The sequence below is a fragment of the Mercenaria mercenaria genome, chromosome 12, assembly GCF_021730395.1.
Source record: "Mercenaria mercenaria strain notata chromosome 12, MADL_Memer_1, whole genome shotgun sequence".
Taxonomy (NCBI): Eukaryota; Metazoa; Mollusca; class Bivalvia; order Venerida; family Veneridae; genus Mercenaria; species Mercenaria mercenaria.
In genome coordinates, this window is record NC_069372.1 from 61,564,605 (window position 1) to 61,588,472 (window position 23,868).

The 23,868-nt window shown below is 34.9% G+C and overlaps 1 protein-coding gene and 1 pseudogene across 1 annotated transcript; both read left to right on the forward strand.

Annotated features, from left to right (window-relative positions):
* Window positions 1-9,510: 9,510 nt before the first annotated feature.
* Window positions 9,511-16,500, forward strand: LOC123534269 (uncharacterized; annotated as a pseudogene).
* Window positions 15,972-17,828, forward strand: LOC123533421 (DNA polymerase III PolC-type-like). Its single transcript, XM_053520613.1, has 3 exons — window positions 15,972-15,987; window positions 16,353-16,423; window positions 16,998-17,828. The coding sequence occupies exons 1-3, from the start codon at window positions 15,972-15,974 to the stop codon at window positions 17,826-17,828; spliced, it is 918 nt and encodes a 305-aa protein (XP_053376588.1).
* The last annotated feature ends 6,040 nt before the right edge of the window (window positions 17,829-23,868 follow it).

Consider the following 23,868-nt stretch of genomic DNA (forward strand, 5'->3'; position numbering starts at 1 on the left):
TAGAAGATTAGAAGTTATGCTTTTATAACTACAGCTCCCGCTCTCGCGATAGGGCGATATGCAGATTCGAACGCGGGTGCTCGTGTGTGAAAATCATGATTTTATTGATGATCCTCCTATAGCTTCAGCTGCTAGTTAGCTAAAAGCAACATATTTAACTATTTTGTATCGTAAAGTTAAGAGACATTTAAAGAGAATGAATTTAAGGAGGCGAAGCGTTTGGGATGTTGAACAGGTTCAAAATGCTATGCAGATATAATTTGAAAGCATTTCTCATTCCTGTAAAATCATAAATAAAGCCCGCCCGCTTAGCTCAGTAGGTAGAGCATTGGTCTACAGATCGCGGGGTCGTGAGTTCGATCCCCGGGCGGGGCGTATGTTCTCCGTGACGATTTGATAAACTCTGTGTCTGAAATCATTCGTCCTCCACCTCTGATTCATGTGGGGAAGTTGGCACTTACTTACGGAGAACAGGTTTGTACTGGTACAGAATCCAGGAACACTGGTTAGGTTAACTGCCCGCCGTTACATGACTGAAATACTGTTGAAAAACGGCGTTATACCCAACACAAACAAACAAACATAAATTAAATTTCTGAGTAAAGGGGTGTTAACTCTCACTTGGTTGGAAACCGCTTTACTCTTTATTTTGACATGTGAAAATAGAACACAATTGCTATCTGTTATTGCAGATAATTGCCAGACTTTGATGCATTAAAATGAAAACATATGCCATGCAAACTGCAAAAAAAACATTCTTCGAATATTTTCGAACGGTGTCTTGCGATCCTCCGATTTCAGTGTGGTTATGCGTCTTACGGAATTCAAAATCAATAACTTGAGCTTTACCAGACATGCATTTACTTCAAAAAAACACCATATTTGTGAAAATATTCATAATCATATTTGTGAAAATATTTATATCAGACAAAACAAACAACAAACAAACAAAAACCGCTCTGATCATGGTAAAATATGACATTCTCTTCTGTTGTTATTAGTCTTATACTATATAAAAACTCAAAGCGATTGACCTGCAGAGTTTTTGACAAATTACATATTTGGCTTTAGCTGAAACAAGTTGTACATCCCATGAACAAGCAATAGAAATCATTTTGAATTCTAACAATGCTTAAATAACAAGAACATTGGAGGGAAAATTCTTCTATGCGCATGGGCATCGAAGGGCGATAGTAAGATGATGATAACACGATAATACGACAGTGATAACGCGACAGTCCGATGATGATAACGCGACAGTGCGATGATGATAACGCGTTAGTACGATGGTGATAACACTACAGTACGATGATGATAACGCGATGGTACGATAATGAAATTGCGAAATCACGATACTACGATAACGAAACGCGATAGTATATCACGTTATCATCATCTTACTATTGTATTATCGCGTTTTCTTTATCGTAATTTCGCGTTATCATTATCGTGTTATCGCGTTTTCGTTATCGTACTTTCGTGATTTCGCGTTTTCATCATCGTACTATCAAGTATCGTGTTCAAATCAACACATTCAAAGGTGATGGCCCTAACGGAATTCCGTATTACCTACCCCTTATTCTTTTATATATTTTGCTTGTAATATGATTGTACTTGTTGTTGAGGTTTTGAATTACCCGTCTTCTGTACCTTTCCACTACAGTTTCTTTTTGCTAGGGGCCTACTTTGCGATGCATGAGTCTCTGGATGTGTTTGGAGTGATCTGTGCTGCTGGAAAATCTACCTTCACCTTTTATATTTAAGAATGGTAAGTAATTTTCACCAGGTGCCAAAATGGTAAAATCGAAAATCCTTTATACAGAATAGGTAATCCAAATATCGACCAAAGGTGAAAGCGAAAACACAGAAGTATTCCATACATATCTAGTTTATATCAGAAGTTTATTTCTACTGATGGTATAATACAAATGTAATGGTATAATAATCATTTTGAAAATTACAAAGTTTGACTCAAAATTACCTTTCTGGTAAAGTGAAACACATGTTAATGAGATGCATTTCTCTCGTATGAGGCTTATGACCGTACATTTTATTTTGCATAAGTAAAAAGTTCATCTTATACTTGTTCTGTCACCTTGGTAACGGATCATTGTGCTGCGTCTTTGTAACTTGGCCGCATTATTGACGCCATATTTATGTACCGAAATCCACTACATATGTCATTGAGTATTTTGAAGAGTCATCTGCTTAACTACTCAGACTGTTGCATGTTTCCAATTATAAGTAATTGATAGCGTTTAGAACGATGAGAAAATACATCTACCACCTAAATTGTACGGTGATTTTTAGGACATTATATCCTCGTTTTGAGATTGGCACACCTCATTTTTTTGACAGAACCTCTGTTGGTATTGTTTTAACTTCAACTGAAACCGTGGAATATTTGCTTATTGACACAATGTCCACAGAAAGCCTTCTGTAACTGTTGCTGGTAATAGTTTCTTAACTGCCATGCCCATATCACCTATTTAGCCGTTATATTGCACATCATTGAATATTCTCACTTTCAACTCGGATTATTCTGCAAAATGCATGTGTTTGTCCATAATATTTAAGCAAAAGCTTTCGTTGATATTAATATGATATCTCGATACTCTCTTAACGTTGCCTTATTCATCACTATTTATACCGTATATTTAATTATAGGTACGTTTTTTATACTTAGTTTTCCATATGACTCGATTTTACCCTTGAATAACCTTAAAGTTTCGCTGTTCAACGATCATATTACACTGTACCTCATTAGTGCGTCGGCTCGATTATGCATGAACAAATGTGCACGCAACTAATTAGTTCATTATAAATCCACCTACACGTATGATACAGAATGACCTAAAATTTATAATTGCCTTTAGCTTTGACATGCAATAAAGAGCACTTAAAACAATCAGACTTTTACCATGATAACGCTGATAAGTGCTTCCTTGTACTTTTGGAAAAACGTAGGCATTAGGAGTGACTTATGATGAGTTTGATGATCCTTTTGCCGAATTAAGACTCGTGAGTCGCGTTTCTGCCTCTGACCATTCCAAAACGCCCAATGTATTCGTATACGAGTATAATATTATTTGTTTCGTCTACGTTGTCCTTAAAAGTACATTAGATCCAAATTTACTGTCTAAAAACATGAACAATTACATCATATATTTTATTTCAACATAAATCAGTAATTTTATGTGTATTAACAGCACTATGCATTAGGTTTAAAATAGCATACACTGTATAGATAAACACAGTATCAATGTGTACCACTAAAACCGACTGTTTTTTAACAATAAATATTTACATTTCATAGAGAATGTAGCGAATGTGTCTTTGTCTGGGTTTAAATTTAGACAACCAATGATACTAAAAGCGTAGAATAGCTACAAGAATTTTCCACAAAATTTTTTAAAATGTGATTTTTTGGGGGCAATGACCCCAGAGTTAACAAACCGTCTTTCAACGTTCTTGTCGCGCTTATGACCAACCTGACAACACAGAAAAGAAGTTCCAAAGTATTCACCAAACATAACTCTCATATTGCATTTTGCAATTATATTTTGATCCAGACATGATTAAATAGATCTACACATTTTATATTAAAAACAGTATGTGAAGAAAACTAAACTGCATTATAAATATAAACTATAATAGCTCTTCTTATGCGTAAGAATAATAAAGACGCTTGATTTTATCACGTGATCGATTCTAAAACCGACACCTGTTTTGATCATGTGACCTATTCTGAAATCCAATAACTAGTTTCAATACGCTAAAAAAAGATGTGTTCATGATTCTGCGTGAAAATAGCAACTACTATGGCATTGCAACGCCACTGATAAGCCGATAGATTATTGATTTTTTTTTCATCGCCGTGCCTCGACACTGTTGTGGATTTGTATTGAGAAACTTTATCAGTTTGCGGCGGTCAGTGCCGTTTATCAGTAGGCGAATCTATAAATATGCGGCAACACTCTATAGATCCCGATTCGCAATCTGTTAAAATATCTCTTCTGTGCAGGTGTTTTTTCTAAAATATTATTTCAGAAAATACAGTGCTGAAATGAAATACTTTTCGCATGTCTAAGAAAATATTTTCAAGAGATATGTTATTTATAAAAATTATTACTATACAAAAGGTAATAATAAAAAATAAAATAAAAAAAAACAGTGTTTTACTTGAAATAGAATAGGTAGGAAAATCAATACTTACTCGTCAGTTTGGATTTATGACTTATTTGGTTCGGGGGAAGATGGAGGGGTAATTAATTTGACAGTTTGATTTTTTGTAATTATTATCTAATCTAATAATCGTCAGTAGATTTTTCTCTCATTGTTCGCATTCGTAAAATCAACTATGAACAGATTACTTCTGTTTTACACCAACTATTAAGAACATTTTTAAAGCTTAAAGGCATATTTATGTACTTGGTCGGACCGTCCTTATTCGTGATTTTATGTTATGTATAATTATAGATTTTGATCTCAAAATCAACTGTAAATCGTTAATCAAAATGTCTTGGTCATCCAAGTTGCATAAAAATGACTTGAATTTCAAATAGTTACTAAAATTTAATACACAATTGCACGGTGCATATCCATACCGGCGGACCCTTTGCGAAATATGCTTTATCGGCGGTTTTTTGCGTCGGCACCGGCGATTCTTTGCTATGCTATAAACAGGTTGGCAGTTATAAAAAGTCAGATAAGCACACCAAATTAATTAAGCTATAATGTTTCCAAAAAGTCATTAGCCCTAGAGCCTCTCTGTGCGTAATTCAGAGAGCCTGCCTGTGCAAAAAAGAAGAAACAAAAACTGGTATGTAGAGAGACTGCCGGTGCCACGACAAAACCGAAAGTAAATGGTTTTCATTCTCGCATACCAGAGGTCTACCGTGGTTCCCCGGATGAACGTTCGTCTCAGTATTTTGACGAACACCTGATGGATGAGAATGGTGGTTTTAAAAAAAAGATCCATTTACATTTCGGCCTATTAATCTTTATTATTTGGAAGAATATTGATAAATGAATACAAATAGTGTGCTTGATATGTATGATATCAAAGCAAAAACTGGTTAAAGACTGTGGAAAGAGTCGGGCTAGTGTTCCATGTCAGTACATCAACAAATTTCATCGAGTTGCGAGCAAAATCGCTGATAATCAAAAAGTAAAGTCACCATAAAACATAGAAAAGACAATCTTATGTTCCGTGCTCTACTTATTTTTGAGCAGCATTCCTATGATCATGGATGGCAGCTCGATATTTCGCCTCCCATACCTACCTGGGCACTGTTTATAGCAAAAAATAGCCGGTGCCGACGCAAAGAAAAAGCCGATATAGCAGATTTCGCAGAGTGCGTCGATATGGATATGTACTGTGAATTGGAGAGAGCTTCCTGAATATACACTGATCAAACTGGTATTTATCTGCAGGAAAATTATCGTTTAACGTAAAAAGTGCGCTAAATACTGTTATAACTGCGCGTACACATACGTTTTCATCATTTTTTTGACCGAGTAATTTTTGCTATGGGAGGTAATCCACCATTCCGAGATGATAACTTGCCACAGGTGCCGTTATATTTTGGCCTCATTTTGTTGGTAATCATCCCTGCAGATGTACATTTATGTTACCAGTTTAATGTATTTCATCTATCTGAGGGTGCAAATATTTTCTGATGGTGATATTCGAAGGCAGGAACCACCTGAGAAATCTTGTTCTTTTTCCGCGGGCGTTTCGTATCCTAATTTACTGGAACCTAACTGTATACGCCAGTTCGGTAGGTTAATTGATATGACGAATCACCGCTTTCATAGTGTTTAATGTATTTCTTATATTATGATAATGGTAGTTTGAAATACAAGTGTATATTAAATAACCTAAAATTGAAACAGACAATGCTATTTTGGTCAACAAACATAACAAACAATATGGATAATAATATTATCATATATCATGTGTATTTTTAAGAAAACAGTTACTGAATTTTAGCAATAGCTGGAATGGAAAAAAATCTATGAAAATATTTTTACAGGTGTTTGTGTGTTAACTAATGACGTCTCCTTATTAAAATGATGCTTATTAGTAACAAAAAACATTCCTGACTTTTTTAATTGATAAGTATTGTACACATTAGAAAACATAGTCTAGATTTTTTCAATGTCAGTTCAAGGAAATCCTGTTCCTCTAAACTTTTACATATTGGAATATTTTGACTTTCTTTCCAAACTTCCATAAAGTGTTACAAAGTTTGCCTGTTTCTGTTAGACTGTCAAGAACACATGATGTCAGGACATAGAGTGCAAACAGAAGTATTGAAGAGATTGAAATACATTGTCTAGCTTTATCTTTTTCATTTTATCAAACCTGGCAATGAAAGGTTTTTGTTTGTCGATGAACAACTGCTATTGGATAAGACTAGATTTTTTTATCTTTACCTTTTGAACAAAATATAGAAGTGTATTGAACACAAAGTTAATAATTTTTATTGTTGTGCACTGTTAAAGTTGTGATCACTCCATTTCTTGCCACACACAAGTGCATTACATAATGCCTGTATGTACCTCCCTGACATGAATGGGTTACATTAAGTCTTGAAACTGAAAAGCATTGCCCCCATCAGTCCTCTCAGTACTTTGATTTATTTATGCTATTGTGACAAATGCCAGTCTAATTTACAGATTTTCTCAGAGAACTGAATCTAATATGATATTGGACCTAAAATATAGACTTGCTATATTCACAATTTTAAAAATAAACATTCAAAAATATATATCATTATCTAGGAGTTATTCTTCTAAAGATGCAAAACATAGGGAAATAATTTTCTAAAGAGAACACATTCAAACATGGTGATAACTTGTTTTTCACATGGTACGCTTATACTGTTTGTGTAAACATATTCTCAGTAAACACATTTGTATTTAAATACCAGAAAACGCGTGACTATATCCTTCTAACAATTATTCTTTGTGGTAAAGAACACCCCGTGACTAGCTAATTATTAGCCTATCCTTTAACAACCCTGTAATAAATATTTCCAGACAAAACAGTAACATACATATACAGTAGCAATAAAACAGATTGCATGATGCTTGACGGCAGATGTTTATTTGTTGTTTAATGTCAAATTAGAAAAGGTGAACGATAGACTGACAGCATTTCCTTAGTCTCTGCAAATCAGTATGCAATTTCAAAGGGCTTAATTGGCGAAAACAAAGGCTGCTTTACTGATGTTGAACACGTAATGTCACTCTATAGGATTAGCCTAAAGCTTATTTGTATCCATAAAATTGTACTCAGCTTTATTTAAGTATAAAAGGATCACGTGACAACTAAATATATGGTTTAATATCAGTTTGGTTTTAATTCAGTTAAGCTTAAGGCCGCAAATAAATGAATAGTTCAAGGATTAATTTTACATGGTTTTGAACAGCAATATTCATTTATATTCTTCAAAATCTCAATAAAATTATACTCTGTCAATGTTAGTTACAAGAGGTGTTTTATCGAATTAAATCTTGCTATGGTAGTGTAAGTTTAGATTTGGCTTCTTTTTCAACTTTGTTTCAGTCATATACACAACGGTGTCTACTTGTAGCAGTGTACACAATGCCCAACTTTATAGTGCTGCCTCACCCAACATAGTCACATGACTATGTTATTTTTATATATAAACTGTGAGACAATGAAACACTGTTCAAGCTGGATAATAATTAAAATTACAAAGTAACCGTCTCTGGAGCATGCAAATCACTCTTTTGTTATTGTGATATCGTAACACGTCTTGTAAATTGAAAATACTTGGCGTGTAACTGGAAAAGAATTTCTCAAAACTCTATAAACTGTTCTACCGAACTATTATCCATTACAGAACATCACTGAAGCTGGGCAATGATCATAATTAGCCAAAGCAATTAACCAAATTGAAAACTTTCTCACTAAGAAGAACACGGAAAAACCAATAGCTACCGGCCAATTCAAACACCACTATCTCGATTTTAATTATTAATCAAAATTTTGAAAATCATTAATGACATTTTGCTGATCTTTAATTTCCTGACATTTGCTTCTTTTAATAAAAGTAAGGAAAGTAGACCGCATAATGTCTTTACTCCCTGCAATTCCTTTAGCATGAGACGAGAAAATCGGTTGTATCTCTTCTGAGTTAAAATCTAACAACAATCAAATATTAATACTTAAATCAAAACTTTTTGGATGAACTTACCATGGAAGCTTTTCATGCCTTATAGGAGGGAAAATTTCCTATTTCCATTATTCCTCTAATTGTTAATAGTTTTAGTCAGAAACACGTGCAACAGTTATAACACACAGTATTCTGCAATCACTTTTAACATGTACATGTTTAAACTTAGCAGATATAGTATATGTTTAAATCCTGATTATGGGAATCTGCATTATAACTATGTTGTTTACAAAAATTTTTAGTCAGGAACATTAATTTCACTCAGATGGAAACCGATTGTGCTTCTTATATTTAAGCCTATCGACAGTGATCAAACATTTTGCAAAATTTAATATTTGAACTAAAACAGTTCAGTCTACTCGAGCATTCCAATCAGTTATTCTAAACATTTTACAACTCTGAATATGTGTGCACATTAACAACTGTACGCTATAACATTCCCCTTTTTTAAGAGTGTTGTATATTGACTTGAGATGCTACTTTTTGCCGAGAAAATATAGAGCTCCTCTCTTCAACATAAACTTACTATACTGACAATACTTGTGACTTGATGTACATCATATACGTATATGAACTATGAATAACTTCTGATAAAAAGTTGTTTAGGTTAAACAAAAGTCATTCAGCATGAGGTATTCCGAATCACATATTCTATACTAACTAGTTATTCATCCATAACCTCAGTTGTCTTTCGCCACAAACAATGGTGCAATTGAAATGGAAACCACAGTAAATGTTAAACGATACAAGTTTATTTAGTTATCATTTACATGATTTCCGTTCACTTTGACCACCTGTGACGTTGCTGGATAAGGCTTGATTACATAAGAAGGGTATAAAATGGGCCTTAGCTTCTAAGTGAGATTTTAATAGTGTAGAAACCAGCTAGCAGTTAAGAATATTATTACACGCTGCCAGAAACGTTTATATAAATACAAATCTATAGTTCGTCGTCATGACTGATATTTTACATGTCAACAACCATTTACATATTCTCAATATTTGCACACTGATTGTTCATTGGGCATATAGTTATAAAACCTCTTGGCTAGGTTAAGGTAATGTCAAGTATTTTCAAGATGCGAAGCATCGTTTGTATGTACACATGGAAGCAAAGGTCTAATTATGTTTCATGTGACGTTGATCTTTTCCTAATCAAGTTTGCTGAAAGTGCTGGCCGACATTTTCCAGTATCTATTAATAAATATGTAACTATTGTTTACCAACTGAGAAAAAAAAAACATTTGATATTCGTAATCTCCATGGTCTTTCATCGTTCAGGACAATAAGGAAACATTATACTTAAGGTAAGACCTGCGTAATACACTTCCGGTTCATTCGTCTTATTTCGACAAAAATCGTAACAATTCGGTGCGATCCGGACATAAACAAACCTTTTCCGTAATTCCGAACGTGGTTCCCTGCTTTCAAAATGAAAATAGAATGAGTGACGGGAACCACATGTTTACATCCGGGGCATCAAAATGGCGGCCCGAGATGCGAAAGGTCGTTTTGCTGGCCAGAAAAAGGTGAATAAAGCTATTAAGAAGCCGTTATCGGTAACTTTAGACCATGTATACTGTGGACAGAAACCGACAGTTACTCAGGAACGCCATCGTAGTGACAAACACTTAAATCTGCCGGAGAACGCAAGTCGAGATGGGTGGAGGGATAGAAGGATTATTGTCGAGTTGGGTGTGTTACTGGACAATTTAGAATATTGTGAAAAGTGTAAGCTAGGCCCTGTATCTATGAATAAATACTCTGTTGTTGGGGAGTTAAAAAAGGTTTGTCAGGTTTCCTATATGTGAGGTGCAGCAACTTGGACTGTGAACATGTAAATCGAGTCCCGTATGGAAAGACACACAGAGTAAAAGAGAAAGGCATGCCTTGCTTCGCAGCAAATACAAAGCTTGGTGTTGGTAAGTCCACTGATATTTATTCAAAGTTTTGTGTCACTTGTTTTTGTTCACATATTGCAATCCATTGAAAGTGGTGAAGAAAATAACTAGTCCAAATAAGGGTTAAAACGTAAACACTTTAGCCATATATAGGACTGACTATCTGTCCTTTAGTCTACGTAGCCGGAACCGGCAAGCAAGCCACTGCCAATCAGAAAAATAAATGTTACATGTGAGAATATGCATTTGCGACGTCTTTCTGTGAAGGTCTGAGAAAATAACAAAAATAATCAGCGTTCCCATTCACATTAAAATCTGACCTGGTGCGAGATTGCTCGCGTATGAAATGGACCGAGTACAAATGCATATATCACTTTATTTACTGCACTGTCAACATTAAATCGCCCCTATTGGATGTACGCACGTATTGAGTGTACTTTTCAATGTGTGCGTACACTTGATGCGGGAGATTTATTGCCGACCTTTACTGCACACAGTGCACAGGCATTTATTGATAAAATCAAGAGAAGACAACGGATTTTGTTGAAAACAGGTATTCAAATTTTGTCTGAATAAGGCCAAATTTTTCCTATAACTGACAAATTTAATATTGTTTCTGACAGACTTAAAACTTGATAATAATATATATAATATGCTTAAGACTTCAACTGTCAGATGTAGAATTTTGGACAGACGTATTTTCGGATAAGGCCTTGTTTCCATACATCTAACCTCCAGGTTTAATTATTTACCCCGTAAATTTGTAACCAGGGTGTAGATTTGACCCTTACTTAATTTTTAAAAATGAGTGGGAACACTGGATAGTAAAGGATGTTTGAATAATAAATATGAGCCGTGCCATGAGAAAACCAACATAGTGGGTTTGCGACCAGCATGGATCCATACCAGCCTGCGCATCCATGCTGGTCGCTAATGGTTTCTGTAATAACAATAGTCTTTGAAAGTGGCCAGCATGGATTCTGACCAGACTGCGCAGATGCGCCGACCTTTTCTGGATCCATGCTGGTCGCAAACCCACTATGTTGGTTTTCTCATGGCACGGCTCAATTATAAAAATCTATTAAGTCCAGGGTTCGATTGATGTATGGTTAAATGCATTCTGACCACTGTACAGTGTTATTGTGTATGTTTGCTGGCTTTACAAGTTTCAGTTGTTATTCAAAAGATAAAATTCAAATGTTCGACAGAAAGGTTATTTTAATTATTCTGGTTTTGTTTAGCCATGATAGATAGCATTGGTGGTTCCGGGAAGGTTAACAACATGCTCTCCACTCTAAACATAGCCCCTATTAATAAGAGGAATCTGCAAGATATGGAACGACGTGCAGGAAGATTTGTAGAGTCTGTTGCCCAACAATCTATTGACACAGCAGCCCAAGAAACCTTTCAGAAAGAAATGAGGTAACATAATTAAATATATATATGTGTTCTATAGTTAATTAATGTAAATAAAGGTATATACATGTAGTAATTTTATCTCCAGTCCCATAAGTGAGTAATAAAGGAGGTGTACTGCAATTATCCTGTCCAATTTCTTGAACATCCTCTGGAAAAAGGATCCTATACTTTCAGTTTCAGATTGCTAAACATGACTTGAAGTTGTACCTTGCACTTTCTTTATAATTGTATGAAAATACATATGTATTAAAAATTGATAGTCAACACAAACCAATCAGACATTGTATAAATATATAGATGCATACACACGTTATTCTGTTTTCATTTGGGACATGTATAAATATGTATATGTTTGTTCATAGTGAAATACATTGATTATTTCAGTGAAATTTCCCAAGAGGAGTCCAAAGTTGCTGCAGCCAGCATGGAGTGTTTAATAGAAGATCTGGGTATTGCAGCATTACCAGATACATCACCAGCAACTAAGTAAATTTAATGTAATTTATTTCAACAGTGAATGAAAAGTTATGTTTAAATGAACATATAGAATTACAATTTTGCATCATAGAGTTTGCACATTAAATATGTATGTTAATAAAGTAATATGAGCCGTGCTATGAGAAAATCAACATAATGGGTTTGCGACCAGCATGCATCCGTGCAGTCTGGTCAGGATCCATGCTGTTCGCTTTCAAAGACTATTGTTATTAGAGAAACCATTAGCGAACAGCAAGGATCCTGACCAGACTGCACGAATGCGCAGGCTGGTCTAGATCCATGCTGGTCGCAAACCCACTATGTTGATTTTCTCATGGCACAGCTCATATTTGGAACTGGCAGTATACAGACATATCAATATTGCAAATGTGACCATCTGTACCTTTTAATTCCTACAGATTTTTGTGCATAATTTCTATCATTTTTTCAGTAACAGTTTACTGTTATGAAACACCACAAACTTTGAATCACTTGCAGGTCCATCTTACAAAGCTCATTAGTAACAGCAAGTATGCCAAGTAATGTGACAGATAGTGCTGACACCCCATCTCCCTCACCACGTAGACACAGAAGAAAGTGTAGACCGTTTGGCCATGGTAGGAGTACGACCATCCGAAAAAATCTTCTGTCCATGTACAAGGCCAAGAGTCGATATGGTATGTCTTGCTCTGCTGATACTGCTTGGCAGAAACGTGGATTTGACAGTCTAACGTGTAAGCTTTTTTCTTCTCTTTTGTGTTCACATTTTTCATTGGATCTTTATGAAAGGTGGTCCGAATATTCATATTGATGATACCTTGGTCACACTGGAAACTGGATCATGTGGGGTCAAAATCTAGGTCAGTAGGTCTAAAAAATAGAAAAACCTTGTGACCTCTCTATAAGCCATACTTTTCAATAGATCTTAATGAAAAATGGTCAGAATGTTCACCTTGACGATATCTGGGTCAAGTTTGAACTGGGTCTCATGGTGTCAAAAAACTAGGTCATTAGCGCAAATAACAGAATAACTTTGTAACCTCAGTATAGACCATGTTTGTCAATGGATCTTCATGAAAATTGGTCGGAATGTTTCAGCGGAAGGGAGTAAAGGTTTATCCATTGTTGATCTGTCTGCCTGTCCGTCCGGACACAAAAAATGTTCCTGCGATAACATGAAAAGTATACAGATTATTTTCAACGGTCAAAGATCATGTGACTGTTACTAAAAATAGAAAGATAAAGAACTGCTTACATCTTCATTAGGACAAGATGTTTTTAGCTCACCTGTCACATAGTGACAAGGTGAGCTTTTGTGATCACCCTTCGTCCGTCGTCTGTGCGTCCGTGCGTCCGTCAACAATTTCTTGTCTGCACGATAGTGGTTTCATTTATGATTTTATTTTAACCAAACTTGCACACAACTTGTATCACCATAAGATCTCGGTTGCTTTCTTGAACTTGCCACATCCCCTTATGAGTTCCAGAGTTATGGCCCCTGAAAGGGCCAAAATTAGCTATTTTGAACTTGTCTGCACAACAGCAGCTTCATTTATGATTTGATTTTTACCAAACTTGCCCACAACTTGTATCACCATAAGATCTTGGTTATTTTCTTAAATTGGTCAGATTCCATCATGGGTTCCAGAGTTATGGCCCCTGAAAGGGCCAAAATTAGCTATTTTGACCTTGTCTGCACAATAGCAGCTTCATTTATGATTTGATTTTAACCAAACTTGCACACACCTTGCATCATCACAAGATCTTTGTTCCTTTCTTGAACTGACTGGCCAGATTCCATTATGGGCTTCAGAGTTATAGCCCCTTAAATGTCCAAAATTGGCTATTTTGACTTGCAGCCATATATATTCATTTTTCAATAATAAAGGGTAACTTTCAGTTATAGTCAAGTTATATCTATTTCAGCTCATACATTCTTTATGAGTTCTTCAAAGATGGGGAAGAAGATTGTAAAGAGCGTCATCAGCCACCGGCAGTGCTCAACCTGCAACTGGTGGAGACGTCACTGACCCGGCCAGCCACTACGGCAACATCGCTGTGTACGGAACCACTCCGGTAGTGCCCGTTCTATGGAGAGTGAATGTGAAGAGAAAGCTATACTGGATCTAGCTAAAGCAGGCACCCCGGTGGAAATCCTTGAAGGTGATGGTGACAACACTTTATTGGCCAGACTGAAAAGCAAGCATGGAATTAGTCTGAAAAAGAAATATGACAAAAACCATGTGATCAAAAACTTAGGCAAAAGCTTTTATGGTTTACAAAATGAGAAGGGAATCAAAATAAGCAAGATATCAATAAGTCATATCCAAAAGTGTGTCTCATATGCCCTTTCAAAGAATAGCGCGGACTTACATGGATTACAAGAGAATCTGAGAGCAATTATTCCTTATAACTTCGGTGATCATCAGTTATGTCAGCCAAGGTTTTGTGGTTATCTAAGGAATAAAGATGTAACCTATGTTCACCGTTCACTACCCTACAAATCTAGTTTGACTGGTGAGACATTGAGAAAACGGCTAGAGGACATTATGACACCTTTCATTGCCAAAGCGAGCCAGCTCATTGAATTGGGATCCAGTCAGCAGTGTGAGCACGCCAACCGTGAGGTATCGCTCAAAGCTCCAAAGAACATCTACTATGGCGGGACTGAGGCTTTAGACTTCAGAGTACAGGCCACAGCAGCTTTTATCAATGAAGGCAGGAACTATATAGTAGAGGTAACACAGTTGTAAAATTGTTCTAATGTTGTTTACAAGTTCTTTTCTGGGAAGGGGTCTTGTTTTACAATGGTGGAAAAAATCGCTAGGTTGGCAACTGTTTTAATCATGTAATTTTCAGTAGTGATCTTTTTAGCCCACCTTACATGAGATGGCTTGTCTGTGATTCGTCCGTCATTCCATCTGTTTGTTAACTTTTTATTACATCTCCTCTGAAACTGTTGGATGGAATTCAATGAAACTTGGCCACAATGATCACCCTGTGACCTAGTTGGTCCTAAGTGAGAATTAGGTCAAAGGTCGAGGTCACAATAACCTTCAACTTAAATTCTTATCAAATTTTGTTACCACATCTCTGAATATACAAGGTGGATTTCAATGAAACCTGGCCACAATGATCCCAAAGTAGCCTAGTTGGTCATAAGTGAGCATGAGTCACATTCCTACTATATTTATTTCTATGAATGCCAACCTAGAAATTTATTGGAACAAAAGACAAGTTACTGTTTCAATTTATGAAGTATATTTTGAAAATGTATACATAATTTCTGATGGGACTGTCTTACAGCTGATAAGTGTTCCAATCATTGAATTTGAACTTGTTTGTTTGTATTTGTTTGTTGCCTTTTTAATGTTGTGCAGTCTGTCGATGTTTACCCGTTTTATAGTTACAGTTCAGATGTTCTTTTGATTTTCAGTTACTACGTTTTGCAGTTGATAGTTACATTGTTTGGTTGTCTTCTACAGTTACAAGTAAGTGTACAATCTCAGGTCTTTATAATGTTGTAAATTCACCAATTGTATGATCTGTACAATAATTACACCATCAACTAGTAATTTGGATTAATTGTAATGATTTTTATAAGTTCTTTGAAAGCAAGTTTTCTGTATAGTTAATAATATACATTTCTGCCATTATCTGATAGTGGTAATAATAAATCTATTCCTTGTTTCAACTATTGTACAGAAGAGCAACTTTTGTAATTGATGTAACTGTAGGCTTTTACAAATATGTCTTTAAATAACTACTTTTTTCATCATTATAAAAGGTAAACAAAAGTGCTGATCTGTCCCCTGGACACCACACACAAGAGTATGCAAAGCAGTGTGCCAGCAAACGCAAAAAAAGTCAAGAAACGTTCTGTAAGCCTTCTGCAAAAGGAAGACGTTTATTCCTGAAGAAAGAGCGTGCTGTCAACCAGTCGGCTACAGAGTCACTGGAAGGCATGACATATCAGTCAGGTAAGTTTCTTCACTTACAGTTGGCCTGTTTTGTTTGTATCTGTATTGTACCTACATGTATAGGATGCTTTCATTCAAACATACATGTAAACTTTTAAATCTTGAACCTCAGTGTAATGTTTGCAACAGTTTTATTCAAATTGGCTCATAGTTTTTGCTCTGTCTGTTATTTACAAAGTGATGACCTTGTTATGTTATAACTAAAAACATCTTTTGGTCTAAGAATTTATCAGACTTTTATCATGTGTATCAGGCAGTACTGGGCACCCATGCTGTGTAATTGACATACATGTATATACCTCAACCTCACTTTATATATATAAATTGTATGACTTGTTAACTTTCACCAATTTATATTTCTACAGAAGTTGGCCATGAAGATTGTACTGACATAGACAGAATCCCTGATCCTATACCGCGTGGAGTATTCAAGCCAGTCTGTTCAAGTGGCGAACAATCGTACATCACTGTGGACCTTGAAACTACAGACCTTAGTTAGTATTGTTATCTTTTCCCTTTGTAAATACAGTTGTCTACCTTTATAAACACAGACAAAGAAACAGCTCAAGAGTTACGATTTTGCATTGTTTGCCTATTCTATGCTTTGTGGCAATGGCTGTTTCTAATCGAATGATCTTTTTATGGGAGAGGATTTGTTCATGCATTGCTTCGACCAAAGGTTTTTTATGTCGCCTGCTATGGAGTAGCTGCGTCATATATTAGGATCACTTCTCCGTCGTCTGTCTGTCTGTCCGTCACCTTTTCTTGTCTGGTGCAGAGCTCGAAAACTTTGAAAGATACAAACTTATTACTTCACACAATGATAGAACTCATTGAGGGGGTGTGCAGTGTCAAAGAACCATAACTCTATCTGTCCTAGTTTTTGAATTATCTCCCTTTGTCTGAATGTTCCCGGCAGGCGACACCTGTGATCACTGATCGCTCTTGTGTTTATTTACACTTGTTACTATTTTATTTATTTCACTTCTCATTTGCTGCTATTTTTTCAGTTCGAGGAGAGGTTGTGTCCTCATATAACACAGATAGCCGCCAAACATGTGAGCACAGAGAAGAGCTTCAGTTGCTATGTGTTACCCAAACTACCGATGAGTGCCTCTGCCGAACAAGTGACTAAAATTGTTGTGACAAATAGTAGTGATATGTTTGTAAATGGTGTTCCTGTTGAAACTAAAACTATTGAATCAGCACTCAGAGAATTGTTTAGCTGGCTGAAACAGTTCAGAAACGTGTTTCTAATTGCACATAATGGAAAACGTTTTGACTTTCCTATCATTATCAACGCCTGCTTAGCTACTGGAATGTTTAGTGAACTTTGTGCATGTGTAATAGGATTGGTAGACACTCTTCCAGTATTTAAATCCGTATGTCCTAAAAGGGAGTCTTACAAACAGGAGGATCTGGCCCGTACATTGCTTTCCAAAGTGTATAACTCTCATAACGCTCTTGATGATGTCAAGTGTTTGTCAGAGCTGGTCAGTTACGCTGTGAAACATGGTGAGAAGTGTGTAGTAATGAAGAGTTTTCCTCCTAGAGATGTCAAACACAACATGGAATCCAACATAGAGAAAAAGAAAAACATGCCATCTCTTTCTGTTCTGGTAGCAAATGGTGTCATGAAGTCGTCCACTGCCGACAATGTGGCTAGCTCGGGGTTAAATTTCAAACATTTACATACAATCTTTCTACGTAAGGGAGAAGATGGACTGTACAATGTATTTACTATGAGAAACAGTGAAGGGTTGCCAAGAGTGACAAATTCTAAGAGGGTTTTGGAGGCTGTAATTCCAAAATTAGTGTCGTATTTTGAAGGCAAAAATTAGGTTTGTTCGTCAATTCAAGGTCAAACATGTACTATGTCTTGATTAATTTTATAAATAATTTGACACTAGTTCAAGCTATTTATCTTTCAAAGAAGTATTGAATCTTTCAGAAGAGTACTGTATTTATGAATAATGTATGGCACGCAAACTAGATACTTATTTTTGTGAAAATAATCGTGAAAGACATTTCGAGCATTTTTTTTTTCATGAAAAAATTGTTATCGTAATTTTAGGGGATACCTTTTTGCTTGGACTTATTTAAAAAAAAAATAGATGGTAAAAGTTTTTGATTTTCATATATCTTATTGCCTACACTTTGAGGAAAATTTTAGTACCAAAATTACATTATTACATACCTTTGAATGTATAAATTTTGAACTTTGAAACAAATAGTTGAAAAAAATTTCATCCCACAAGTCGTCAGTTTAAGCCCATATCGCTATATATTTTTGCTTATATTTTATGAAAGCCTTGTTTACTATACATGGATTGTTGTTTTTTGGTACAATATATATATAGAGGAATAGAATACCTGCTAGAAAGAGTGTTTTTTTCTTTTTGATGAAAAAAAATATATTATAATGCAAAACATGTCTCTTGGTTCTGTTGGCGTCAAATGGCCTAAAAGGGGTAGTATCAAAAAACACCTGTAACTATTAAATGACGCGGTAAAATCTTTTAATATTTCACATTTAGATGTACAATATGTTACAGAATAACAATACAGTTTGCAATTCTAGGTTCTTGATATTGCCCATTACACAGGTCTTACCTTAAACTTTACCTAAAATAGCAGGAATATTCAAAGTATACTTTTCTAGTAAAGCTCTAGACGTGTAATGTCAGTTAACAGTTACTTCACTTAAAAAAAAAACATAATCAGAGCAAGAGATAATATGACCATAAGACAAGTGACATAAATTGTGCATGGTAACTGGAGAACATTGTTTCATATTTGCGTCTTACTATTAAATCGTATATAATATGTATGTAAGATTTCTATTTCGAGAGCCAATTAAAAATTAACATATTTTCCCTATCCGATCAAACCTTTCACCTTTTTGTTTTTGTTACAGAAAATATGCTACAAAAGGTGATGATGAATACTAAAGAAATATTAATATAAATTAGTAAATATTCGAAGAGTAAGTAATAAAAAATGTTGTTATTCGGGGAGTAAGGTGGGCAGGTAGGGCGGTACCATTATAATCAAGACAATTGTATGCATATCCGAGCTAGATAATAAGACATGGCACCATATATCCCCTCGCACACAGCCGAGAAGAACCGGGATAAGGTTTAAGTGACTGGTCAGATTTCAATTTGTAATAGTGATAAACACTGAAATTGAAACTAATGACATGGTAATAAATATTAAAGCTACCCGTCCACAGTTTGGGTGAAAATGTTCAACTTGTTCATTTCAACCAGTTTGGCATAGAATGTATGCATGTATGTATGTATGACATTGTAAAATGATAAAGTGGCTGAAAATAAAAAAGTTAGATATTGGCAAGAAGAATGTGAAGAATGTAAATTTATTACAAAAGCGTTGCAACGGTTTATACTTTCTGTACAATATCTTTGTTATAAGAATATCTTGGAAAACATTTTTGTCAATACGTTTGTACCACTAGTCACTTTCAAAGTACTCGCATATTATGGATTTTTGAGATTAATCATATTTCGCCTAAAATGTGTGGGCTAGTCCCTTCAACGTCGAGACCAGCTGAAATAATATAAAACACATGACTGATCATGGAAATACGAACACGCTCTCCAATAGGGCAACATCTACCTTTGTTTCTTTTATTCATATTGTTTACTGATCATCTTTGGAGTATCATGACACACTCGGTCCACTTTGCCAATTTCAACTGTACTTGTCTTTTATTGAGAGAAAAGGACCATAAACTTATATTAACTATATTGATAACAAAATACATCAATTAGAGTCAATCAGTTAACATAGAAATTTAAATCGTACGATTGCAACGGACATAGATGTTATTTTTTTTAAAAGTGAAATACGTTTCTGTCAGTGTGATGATTGTAGGAAAGATATACCAGATAAAAAATCTTATTCTTAGTTTTGGGAAGTCAAAGTGGCGTTGTATGGTATTGTACTTCTTGTTTGGAATAGGTGAAAATTAAGACTTAAGCTTCCCGGGGGATTAGGGAAGGAAAATGAATTATGGTATAAAGATTGACCTTTGCTTAAGACCACAGCCTTTAGCCAACGTGACTGAAATGGAGGCCTGTTCATTGCTTTAATACGTGAAAATCAAATATTTGACCATGTGGTATATTCCTGAACTTGATCATTGATTATGCGCATCGTCTTTATGAGGTGATGAGACATATCTTAAATAATCATATTTCATACTCTTGTCAAGTATGCAAGAGTGTAACAAGTCACAAAATCCGGACAAACAGACGCCACGAAAACTGTTTTCAGTTAAGTTTTGTTTAAACATTCAAATCTACAGACAGAATACAGTTGCAAATCTTGATAACGTGTAGGCTGTCTATATTTATATTACCATGTAAAACAGGATAGGCGTAAATCTTCAGACAGTGTAATCTTTTTATTGATAATAATAAAACTCCTTTGATATCTAAGTGTGCAGAAATGAAACATTTCTGTACTAAAGACTTTCCAAAATTTCAATTAGAATAAATATTCAAAATAGTTACATATACAGACATATTTTCCATAAAACTGACAGTTTTCAATATCGCTACAATCATGTATAACTTGTCTCGGGATCTTGGTAAACAGAACCACTGTTTGATAAGAAGCCTTGTTACACCTTTTCAGACCATAGGCATTTATGAAATAGTAGCATAGCATCATGTTTCATTGACGTATTCAGTTACAAATGGTCAATCGGCAATTGAACATGTCAACAAATTATTTGGATTGATCTTTAAAATTAGTATCGAGTAATGTGGTTCTAGTTTTATTTAAACACTTCCACATCTCAATGTCCCAAAAGACAAAATAAGGATAAAATTAGAGGAATGTGATAAAAGATTTGGTCAATGTATCTGATACTGATAAAAATCACTCTATTAATTATCCAATAAAATAAAAACGTGTAGGCAGTATAAATCATAGCGCTTGATATTGTACTAGCCTTTGCTGCAGTTTTCATAAACAGCTTTTGACTAAGTTAAGAGGAAGAACAAACCCCTTTAAATGCAACATCCAGCCTAAAACCATATGAACTTATGTCAGTATAATACAAAAAGTCTAATTAAATCTAATGACCCTCCACCGGCTTGTAAGATGTGACCACATTTGATTCCAATCATATTATTCATCCATGAGCACAACAGTAATATTAGTTATACTGGAATAATTATTTCTAGTAATAAATAATAGGTGTTTATAAAAAATAAATGTGTTTATTTAATTGGAACTCTGTTAAACTTATCGATTCAGTGCTGTCATATTTTCTGATACTTTTGGATCATTGAGTTCATTCAATTTTACTCTAACAGAATTCCGATTAAGCCAGAGCTAGAGGGCATGAGGGGTGTTGCATATTTCATGAATAAACAAAGATTTTATTATGAATGAACAAAGTTTTGTGTGCGTTCAAAATGCTGAATGAAGTATTTATTATTTATACGATTGCTGTCATTGCAAACAGACCCTTGCGCTATTGGTGTCTGAACTTGTTATTTTGTCTGCAAGCTTTGCTACAATTAAACTTATTATAGAGAAATTCATATGCATATGTTAAGGAATTGCATGTTATGATGTGAAAAGCTTTATTCTTGTAGTCTCATGGTCTCGCAACGGGATTATGGAAGTAATTGTTATAAAGAGCAGATATCATCCCTTTTATTTTATCAGATGATGGTGAGATTGTCAATCCAATCTTTTATATCCTTTGGAAAAGGGATATTTTTATAGTTGCTATAGTCAGGCATGCTTTAAAAGTATTATTTATTCTCGGAAAATGGTCGATAATGACTAGGTGTTACAAAATGTTACATAAAAAACGAAATACGAGATGCTTCAGTGCAGGCATGCACAATAAGGTGTTAAAGTGTTAAAAGACTAAAGTAAACATACCTTGTGTTAAAGTAGTTATGTGTTTAGACACTGACAGTTGACAAGAAAATTATAAGCCATTAAGATATAACATGACGAGCACTTAACGCGTTTATAAGATACATTAATGTCATTTCTGACATCAATGGCAATATCAGTTACATCTATTATCGGGAATGCAAACATTTACAGTTGTATTTTGAAACAATTATTTTATCTTACCCAATGAAATATCAGTCATTATAAGCAAGGCCAACTGGTTCATTCCTCAAATTATGCAAATGTCCTATTATTCTAAAGTAGAAACTCGGTCATATGTTAAACATTTTATATTCAGCGTTTTAAATGAACCTGTTACACAAAGTTAGATGCGCGCGTGCGTTTGTACTAGTATGTGTGTGTGTGTTTGTGTTTGTGTGCGTGCGTGCGTGCGTGCGTGTGTGAGTGAGTGTGTGTGTGTGCGTTCGTGCGTGCTTTCAAAACGTTTTGCTTGCATTAACTCAGACAATGTGCATATCCTGATTTTGTTTCTCCATTTGCATTGAAAAAGTAGAATGATACAAATACAGTGGGTTATTCGTTTGTTCATTTGTCAAAATACGACGCATACAACTTCTAAAAAGGAAGTACTGCAGATTCTGCTTTCCTGCAATTTGTAATGTTATGAAAAAGTAAAGGTTATCAAAATGTCAACGCTTAAAATGTTACAAAGCAACTTATTTTCAGTCAGTTGATAAAATTCTGTAAAATTATTATTAAAAAACAGGGTTCAAAAAAGGCTACTAGACACGATCAGATGTTGCCGAGCATAGGTTACTTGTATATAAAAAGGTATGTAGAGCATAGGTTACTTGAATATAAAAATGTATGTATATATAGATTTCTGTATAGGAATTGTCGTAAGAAAAATCAAGACAATCGTCGTACTTATTTGTCTAAAAATTAATTTAACTGATTTTGATATTATATATCAATTACTATTTACCCTGAGCCTTGTTTCCTTTTTAGTTTATACAATTTACTTAAAAGAGGTTCTGTGTTACAGTAATAGAAACTAGATTGATCACTACATTATTACCTATATTCTGGGTCAATGATTCAAAGTTTGATTAAATGTATGTCAACAAAAACTTTATTAAGGAAGTGATTGTCCAATATTTGTACAACAGCGAAGATACAACTTACTTGAAAAGATTTGAAATTCATGACAATGTCAATGTATTAACTGACGTCCGGCAGCGTATTTATTCTTTTCTACTTCTTTTCTACTCCACTTAAAACTCATTCTGTTCGAGCCTCACTCGGGCGTTGAATTCTTCATGTGAGGAAGCCATCCAGCTGGCTTACAGAAGGTCGGTGGTTCTACCCAGGTGCCCGCTCGTGATGAAATAATGCACAGAGGGGCACCTTGGGTCTTCCTCCACCATCAAAGCTGGATAGTCGCCATATGACCTATAATTGTGTCGGTGCGACGTTAAACCCAACAAAACAAAACAAATAAAACTCCTTCTAGTACTGTTAAATCGAAAGTAAGCTCTAAGTAAGTCGCAGGTTACAAAGGTAAACCATCAGTGTACACTAAAAATGCAATGAAAAAATGCCCGACAATAACTGTGTAACACGTTTTTCAAACTCAGGATTGCACGTCAAAATAGATCTTCTACATAACTACTATGAAAAGATATACTTACAAAATATTCCTTATTATAAGTATTTGTTTCTTTTTAATCCGTCAGCAAAGGCAAAAAAAATTACATTATTGAAAAAATATTGACTTAAAGATGTTTTGGTAAATATCATACATTGTATTTATCAGTGTATTGAAATTTAAAAACCTAGGCTAATTATTTGATATAAAACGCCACGATCCATATTTTATGTATAAACAAGTACAAAGACACGTACGTGATTAGCATATACACACAAAAAATAGATTAAATAAAACATATATACAACGAGGACGAAAAGAACAAA

Coding starts and splice junctions, on each gene's coding strand:
- LOC123533421 (XM_053520613.1), top strand. Junction 16,424..16,997: donor CGCGTGGAGTATTCAAGCCA/GTCTGTTCAAGT, acceptor CTATTTTTTCAG/TTCGAGGAGAGGTTGTGTCC.